An 8,932-nucleotide genomic window follows, 5' to 3' on the forward strand; every position below is an offset into this window, starting at 1 on the left:
CTTTACATTCTGCATGTGACAATACCTGGCCAACTCTGAAGCTCTAGTTTCTAGATGGTATGACAATTTGTGCCATCATGTAAATGGCACTTTGAGAATGCAAATGATTTAAAAAATAGTTTTCTGTTAATAAAGAACTTCCACATTTAGGTCACAGACAGGATTTATCAGCCTTGTCTTTTCATGAATCATTTTTTTTTTTAAGACTTCATTTATTTATTTGACAAAGAGAAACAGTGAGAGAGTGAGCACAAGCAAAGGCGGAGTGGGAGAGGGAGAAGAAGGCTCCCCGCTGAGCAGGGAGCCCGACGTGGGGCTCGATCCCAGTACCCTGGGACCATGACCTGAGCCAAAGGCAGACGCTTAACGACTGAGCTACCCAGGCGCCCCTCATGGATCATTTTATGAAAAAAAAAAATGACTGACTGCCATGATATCAGTCTCATACAATTACTCTCTTAAGGTCATGGGCCTATCCTCAGAACATATCTAACTTTAACTGTGAAATATTTACTACCACTTAACTTTAATCTGATAACTGCAACTTCAAAAAAAAAAAAGGTGAACTAAATTAACAATTTTAAACAGTAAAGGGACATACCACCTTTGAAACAACTTTTCAAAAAGTAAAGTCTAAGGACAGGGTTAAGACTCTTTCTCAGTAATCCTTCATAGAAACCAAATTTCAATCTAAACCTGGTAGTACATAAGTCTTAAATGAAATGTCCTTCTGCGATTCATTCTGTATCCTAAGTTGGTATTCAAATGTTACTCAAATCTGAGCTGCAGAAATACTGTAACTTATTTTGGGAGAAAGAGTGTATTAAGTAATAATATTATGTGGGTTTTTAAAAGATAATGCCAATAACTTTAAAATCTAAATTATATTTTTGAACCATATGGTACCTGTGCTTCGTATATAAATTACAGAATATGAGAGAACTAGAACTTGTCTTAGGGTAAAAGATTGCCCAATTCACCCTTACAGTCATGGTTATAAATCAGAACAAAAGGAACTTAGATAACTCTTTCAAATCTATGAATGCTAGAGTGAAAAGAAAACCCTCTGAAATTTGAGTAACATAATGGAGGCAAATGAAAGCTAGTAAATAAAAAAAGGATAGAAAACTTTCAGGATTTCCAATCCCAAGAAGTGTCAGAGAATTTTAAAAAATTAAGTTTAAAAAAATTATATAAATTCATATATTACAGAGCCATGATGAATTAAAAAGGAATATTAAGATTTTTAGGAGTAGATCCAAATCCTCAAAGTGAGGAGAAGGGAGAAGCCTCTTCCCTGTTGTGCCTATGGTCTCTGAGTCAGAGACAGAATGCTGGATCAACCATTAGTCTGAATCCAGGATAGCAATTTTCCTGCTCTTTCGACCTAATGTTACCCAGGTGTTAACATAGAGCTTGGAGTCTTTCAAACTTCTTCTACACCCCCACCCCCATGCTACAGTTTCAAAGTTTTAATGGTTTATATAAATTTTTTTTAAAGATTTATTATTATTTTTTTAATTTGACAGAGAGCAAGAGAGGGAACAACACAAGCAGGGGGAGTGGGAGAGGGAGAAGCAGGCTTCCCACTGAGCAGGGAGCCCGGTGCAGGGCTGGATCCCAGGACCCTGGGATCATGACCTGAGCCAAAGGCAGATGCTTAACAACTGAGCCACCCCAGGTGCCCCTGGTTTATATAATTTTTATAAATAAATGTTAGTAAAGATTCTGATCTTTTCTATCTACTTATATGGTCCTTTGAATTCTACCCACAGATTGTCCTTTCTAATTTTTACTGCATTTCCTAGAAAACATTATCACCCTAGAGAGGCAATTCCACTGGGCCATCTTTTTTCTAGGGCCTGATTTTAAAATGATCTGTTAAAAAAAAAAAAATCCTACAGCATAACTCTACTTTCTTTGTTTCTCTACCCTAATTCAGACCTTTTTGTCAAAAATATTTAATGCCATTTATATTCTATTTATTATTACTAATAAAAACTAATTTGCCCCTGTTATAATTTAGAATACTTATATTAATAAAACAACCAATTATTCTGCTTCCTTCCCAAGACACCAAACAAAAAGCATGTTATAAAAACAAGTCATTTAGTATCCTACAAAACCTAAAATAAACCATGATTATTACAATTATCAGCATGTTAGTATTCTACTTAGTTGGTATAATATACACTGAGGTACTGAGTTACTGTTTATATATTTTTAATACATGTTTTTGATTTTGATTCAGAGGCATATTTCTCAGGCATCTTCCCTTTATAATAAACTGTTAAGGAAATGGTATTCTCTCTTTGCTTCCAAATATATTTATCCATTTTAATGATTATAAAAAAGGCAAAGTTCCTCTTACTACAAATCAGTAATTTAAATTTATTTTAAGAAAAAAACAGACAAAAGAGTTACAGTGACTTTTAAAAATCACTACAACAACTGTATAAAAGCTTATTTGTTAAGATTTCTGATGAAGGCTATTTTTGTTCTTGTGGATATTAGGCACAAGTACTTTGATATCAAGTCTTCTTAGTAATCTCAAGTATTTCACAGAAATTCCAGTATTATACCTATGAATTATCTAAGAAGCAGTCAAAACCAGAATTTCACCTATAATTTTATCTAAGTTTTAATCAAAATGGAATGCCAAAACTTCAATTTTTGATATAAAAATAATGAAAAGTTTTCTTGTTCTTTAAAGAAGACCCAGAACTGGAAAGAAGATTTTCTTCCAGTGGAGAAGGGAAAATACTGCATAAACAACAGCATACCACCTTTTGTAAAGTAATTATTAATTTTGGTTTAGAGATTGGCTGAGGAATTTTAGTTTGCAACCTTTAATTCCTCAAATGTAGTTTTTCTTTTTTTTTTTTTTTTTTTTTTAAAGATTTTATTTATTTATTTGAGACAGAGAGAATGAGAGAGACAGAGAGCACATGAGAGGGGGAAGGGTCAGAGGGAGAAGCAGGCTCCCTGCCGAGCAGGGAGCCTGATGCGGGACTCGATCCCGGGACTCCAGGATCATGACCTGAGCCGAAGGCAGTCGCTTAACCAACTGAGCCACCCAGGCGCCCTGTAGTTTTTCTTTATTAGAAGATCAATGATGATTTATTAACTCTGCTATAATATTTTAAAATATTATATTATTATAATATATTAAATAAAAATAAACCCATATACCTTCAAATATATTAAAATAAAAATAAGCCCATATATCTTCGAAACTGTATATAAACACAGCTTTAGTTACACCCAACCTTAAGTATTATGGAATCAGAGGAATTCACACAAGTCACACACTGTAGCTTACAAATTTAGACACACGAATTTATTCATATCAATATTATTTTATGGCTGGAGTTCCTGTTCCTGGTTATCTACAACCTGTTGTTCTATGTTATATGATGAACTGGATCCTGCACATTTATCACTTCCTTTGAAGATCCCCACAGAGCAAAGATGCTTTATCTGGTCATTCTTTAATCAATTATAGGAAAAAATCAGGTAGTAAACGAATCTTCAAATGTTAGACTATCAAGAAGAATGCCTAGTTGATTTACCAAAACTACGGAAAGCTGTAGTGTTTCACAAATATGACCTACCTTCAACTAAAAATAGCCCTTATTTCAGAAAGTCCAATAACATTCCTATAGCTAAGCATCCTATGGTATTACAAATGAAGACACCGTTCTTGTTTTTTTTAATTAAAAAAATTCTAAACCTCATGCAGAAAATAAAAGACACTCACAGGCATTCATCACTAGATCGCCACGAATTTCTGGTTTCCAGTCATCCCACGACGTCTCAAAGCCATCAGCAAAACGAATACAAAAGTTTTTGAAATGCCCTTTACTAACCAGAGATTCTGAAGAACAAGCAGTGATGAGAGTACTTTCAATGGTCAGTACTAAAGCAGAACCAATGTCAAGGTCTCCAGTGTGATTAGACTGCAAAATATATTTAAAAAAAAGACAAAAGATAGAACGTTTTAAATTTGGAAATTCTCACAGGATTCATAGGAACAAAAGTTTAGAAAAAGTCAAGACTAGAAATCTTCATTAAAAAGCAGCTTAGAAAGATGTCTACTTTTAAAAAAATTAAATTGTTGAAGTGAATACATTTGCCACGTGCATCTTTTTTTTATTATTGTTCAATTAGCCAACATATAGTACATCATTAGTTTTTGATAATGACTCATTAGTTGCGTATGACACCCAGTGCTCATCACAACACGTGCCCTCCTTAATACCCATCATCTGGTTACCCCATCCCTCCACCCTCCTCCCTTCTATAACCCTCAGTTTGTTTCCCGGAGTCCAGAGTCTCTCATGGTTTGTCTCCCTCTCTGATTTCTTCCCATTCAGTTTTCCCTCCCTTGCCCTGTGGTCCTCCGCACTATTCCTTATGTTCGACATATGAGTGATACCATATAATTGTCTTCATCCTTTTTTTTATTTTAAACTCGCAAAAGGTAGGGGTGCCTGCATGGCTGAGTCGGTTAAGTGTCTGACTCTTGATTCCAGTGCAGGTCATGATCTCAGGGTCGTGGGACTGAGCCCCAGGTGGGGCTCTGAGCTCAGTGGGGAGTCTGCTTGAGATTCTCTTCCTCTCCCTCTGACTCTCCCCCACTCACATGCATGTGCTCTCTCTCAAATAAATAAATAAATCTTAAAAAACTCACAAAAGGTTAATTTCTCGTTTTGGGGGGCTTTTTGTTTTGTTTTGTTTTGTTTTGTTTTTAGAGAGACAGAGAGAGTACGAGCAGGTGAGGGGGAGAGGGAGAGAATCTTAAGCAGGCTCCATTTGGCATTGAGCCCCAGCAGGGTTCCACATGAGTCTCCATGTGGGGTTTGATCTCACTACCCTGATCATGACCTGAGCTGAAATCAACAGTCCGATACTTAACTGAGCCACCGAGGTGCCCCTAATCATCTAGTTTTCTATCTCAAGCTTCTGTTTTAGCCGCCTCTGGTGTATATGGCTTTCCTGTGCTCTGTCCATAATGCCATTAAAAAATCACCATTTTTCAAATCCTGAGGCATAAATTACTACATGTTGCCAATCATTGACCCAGAGTTTTTCTTCACAATGTCTTGCTAAACAAATACTAGAAGTTAAATTCATTCAACAACTGGTTACAGGTTAAGGTAAATTTTAACAGTGAAACAGACCTCTGTACTTGATATAATTGTAACCTCTTAGGCCTGATAGGGGTTTTTGCCCTTTTTTGTCTCATGTGCGTGTCCATAAATTATGAAAATTCTTGCTTCATCTGGTATACATAACTTGGAAGTTTCATTACCATTAAATATTGCAGCTTAAAGGCATTTTGAAATCCCCTAACCTATTTTAGATGAGATTACTGAACATTATTTTATTTTTTTTTTTAAAGATTTTATTTATTCATTTGAGACACAGAGATACAGAGAGAGAGAGAGAGCATGAGCAGTGGGAGAGGCAGAGAGAGAGGGAGAAGCAGACTCCCGGCTGAGCCAGGAGCCCGATGTGGGACTCGATCCCAGGACCCTGGGATCATGACCTGAGCCGAAGGCAGACGCTTAACCATCTGAGCCACCCAGGTGCCCCGAGATTACTGAACATTATTAAACAGTATTCTTAAATGTTCTTTTGCTTCTACTTTATTAACAAGTGTATGCCAAAGACCTATTTGCTAAAAAACAAAACAATAAAAATATTCTGGGGGCACTTGGGTGGCTCAGTCAGTTGGGCGGCTGCCTTCGGCTCAGGTCATGATTCTGGGGTCCTGGGATCGAGCCCCACATCCGGCTCCCTGCTCAGCAGAGAGCTTGCTTCTCCCTCTCCCTCTGCCTGCCACTCTGCCTACTTGTGTTCTCTATCTCTCTGTCAAATAAATAAATAAAATCTTTAAAAAAACAATTCTGAAAACTAAGCTGCTTATTTTCAAGGTAAAAATTAAGATTTATCAGATGGGTATCAATCTCATCACAATTCTGTGGCAGAGTGCTTCAGAGCAAAGTCTCATGAGATTCATATTTAATACACTGTGGATGAATAATGGCTGAAGGAACCCAATCTTACTTGCTATTTACTAAACTCAAGTTATAAACTGTTAATATGAAAAAATTATTATACTCCATATACAAAGAAATGGTTAGTAGAATGTTGTGCTCTTAATCTTGGACTATGATTTGATTTTTTGTACCTGTGCAGTATTTGTGATGGGCAGACATATTCCCAGATCATTCACAGTGAGCTGGAGGAAGAGAGTCCCAAAGGCCTGGGCTGATGTTTGCTGGATACCCGGTAGCATATCTACCACTTCCTTTGTAGCCATATGAATATCTTTATGTAAAGCCATTCGTTGTTCATTCCAGTTGTCATAGGCAGCCTTATAATTCAGCCAAAATAGCACAGCTTTTTATAATTAAGGCGGGGTGGAAAGAAAATTAAAATCAAAGCTGTAAAGCTAGAAGGCAAGTAAAACTCAGTAGCTTCAAAATCTAGCTGATTAATAAAAATTACTCCCATGAGAAAATTATAGCATTAGAATTAGAAAGGATCTAAGAGGATACAGTCAATTTGACAAATGAAAGCAGGCAACTGCATAATGGCAGAAAGAAGAAAGTATTCCAGGTCCATTTGTTCATTTAACAAATTATTTGTGAAATGCCTATTAGATGCTATGCACTAGGATGCAATAAAAATGAAATGAAAACAGAACATGGTCCCTGACCTTGTAGAGCTTACTGTTACTACTGTTAAAAATTCTTGAAGGAGACATACATAACAGTAGGAGTATATATCAAAAAGATAAGACCTACAAAGAGAGGCCAAGACATCTGAGTCTGTAACAAGAATGGAACCTTATGGAAAACCCTCATTTAATGCAGTGTACAGAAGGAGGAGCCTAAAGAGGAGATAAAATGAAGGGGCTAGGGAAGCAGAAGGAAAAGTGTCATGGACACAAAGAGTAAAAAGTATTTTAAGGAGTTGTTGAAAGCTGATGAAAGGTTAGTTAGATGTGAAATGAAAAAAGTACACAGAATTTAGCAAAATAAAACATTATCCATAACACTGCCAAAAGAATAGTTTTCTAATAGACTTATTACCAGCCAATGCCTACCACTAATTTAAATCTTAAATGGCTTCAAAAATGGTTCTTCATTACTTCTACAATTCCAACATATATGCCCAATATACATTAATTAGACCCTATCTATCTGTTCAGTCTTACTTCCTATTATTTATGAAAGCTGCTACATGTTTTAGACCTCTGTGTTAATATATATTCATTCATATTCCCTCTCATTTGGTAAATATTTATTTAGTTCTTACTATAAGCTAGGCACTATTCTAGACCTTCAGATACAAAGGTAAATAAGACTAGCTTCATTTCCTTGTCTCCCTGGTGAACTCCTAACTCCAAGTCAAATCTGAAGAATTAGTTTCTCCTCTAAGAAGCACAGGCAAAGTTAGAAGGCTCCCTCAGATATGAGAACAGGTATCTCTAACTCCTCTCTTCAGTATACTTTGCTTTCTCCCACTGGACTGAGAGGTCCTTGAGGGCAGGGAATCCTGTTTTCTATATTTGTATTCCACTTCCAGACAGTAAATGTTTACAGAATAAATGAATAAAGACAGTGCCAAAACAAATGGGTGCATTAGTTTCTGAAACCAAAAAACTTAGTATTACAATTAAAATTCTGAAAAAGATATCCTATATATCCATGTAGAAAGCAAATGACTTTAAAAAGAAGTAACTTTAAAAACTGAAAGGAATAAGCAAAACACTTTTTTTGGATGCTCATATTTCAGATTTAGGAGACATTTAGCTGTCAAGCATTTACACTAGTAAACTACAGATGATTTTTATCCAACATTGCTAAAATATTTCTAAATCCAACAAGATAGTGTTAATGGACTTTATCTTACCTCTATCAAAGGCCACAGGCTGTGCATAAACAATGGGTCTATTCAAGGTAATAAGCACAGCTTCCCTGTCTGAAGAACCACTGATTTCTTCTCGGAGGGCATTTCTTAATCCGATTCTGGTTTTAAAATAGGCAACTTGATGAAAATCAGAACCAGCTTCTTCATAAACCTAAAATAAAATTAAACGCTCAATAAAACCAAGTAATGGAAAATGTTTTGATAAAAAACCTAAAAGTTTTAACACCATTAATGGTATTATTCACCAAAACAGCTATCATATATTTTTCTCAATTTTATTTATCAATGATATATTCCTTATATTCTGTACCATAAACACCTGAAATTAATACATAACAAGAATGGGTAAATAAGACGTAAATATGAAGTCATACATAAAGTTGTAGAAAAGCTAGGACGAGGTCCATTTTTTTTTTTATTATGTTATATTAATCACCATACATTACATCATTAGTTTTTGATGTAGTGTTCCATGATTCATTGTTTGCGTATAACACCCAGTGCTCCATGCAGTATGTGCCCTCTTTAATACCCATCACCAGGTTAACCCATCCCCCCAACCCCCTCCCCTCTAGAACCCTCAGTTTGTTTCTCAGAGTTCATAGTCTCTCATGGTTCGTCTCCCCTCCGATTCCCCCCACTTCATTTTTCCCTTCCTACTATCTTCTTTTTTTTTAAACATATAATGTATTATTTGTTTCAGAGGAACAGGTCTGTGATTCAACAGTCTTACACAATTCACAATGCTCACCATAGCACATACCCTCCCCAATGTCTATCACCCAGCCACCCCATCCCTCCCACCCCCCACCACTCCAGCAACCCTCAGTTTGTTTCCTGACATTAAGAATTCCTCATATCAGTGAAATCATATGATACATGTCTTTCTCTGATAGACATATTTTGCTTAGCATAATACCCTCCAGGTCCATCCACGTCACTGCAAATGGCAAGATTTCATTCCTTTTGATGGCTGCATGATATGGCT

General features: G+C 36.1%; 1 protein-coding gene across 1 annotated transcript; it reads right to left on the reverse strand.

Moving 5' to 3' along the window:
* Positions 1 to 3,229: 3,229 nt before the first annotated feature.
* Positions 3,230 to 8,114, reverse strand: LOC145719817 (bridge-like lipid transfer protein family member 1). The gene is made up of 3 exons (XM_081811391.1): positions 7,927 to 8,114; positions 6,197 to 6,408; positions 3,230 to 3,959 (listed from the first exon to the last, which is right to left on the reverse strand). Exons 2-3 carry the CDS (start codon positions 6,350 to 6,352, stop codon positions 3,735 to 3,737), a joined length of 381 nt encoding a protein of 126 aa, XP_081667517.1. The 5' UTR covers positions 6,353 to 6,408; positions 7,927 to 8,114; the 3' UTR covers positions 3,230 to 3,734.
* Positions 8,115 to 8,932: the final 818 nt, after the last annotated feature.

The sequence above is a fragment of the Leptonychotes weddellii genome, unplaced genomic scaffold, assembly GCF_054177405.1.
Source record: "Leptonychotes weddellii isolate Sample4059 unplaced genomic scaffold, ASM5417740v2 HiC_scaffold_7377, whole genome shotgun sequence".
Lineage (NCBI taxonomy): Eukaryota > Metazoa > Chordata > Mammalia > Carnivora > Phocidae > Leptonychotes > Leptonychotes weddellii.

Excerpts from the sequence above, each read along its gene's own strand:
- LOC145719817 (XM_081811391.1), bottom strand. The coding sequence starts at position 6,352 with ATGGCTTTACATAAAGATATTCATATGGCTACAAAGGAAGTGGTAGAT. Across the intron at positions 3,960-6,196 it reads CCATCACAAATACTGCACAG|TCTAATCACACTGGAGACCT; the intron begins GTACAAAAAATC and ends TATATTTTGCAG.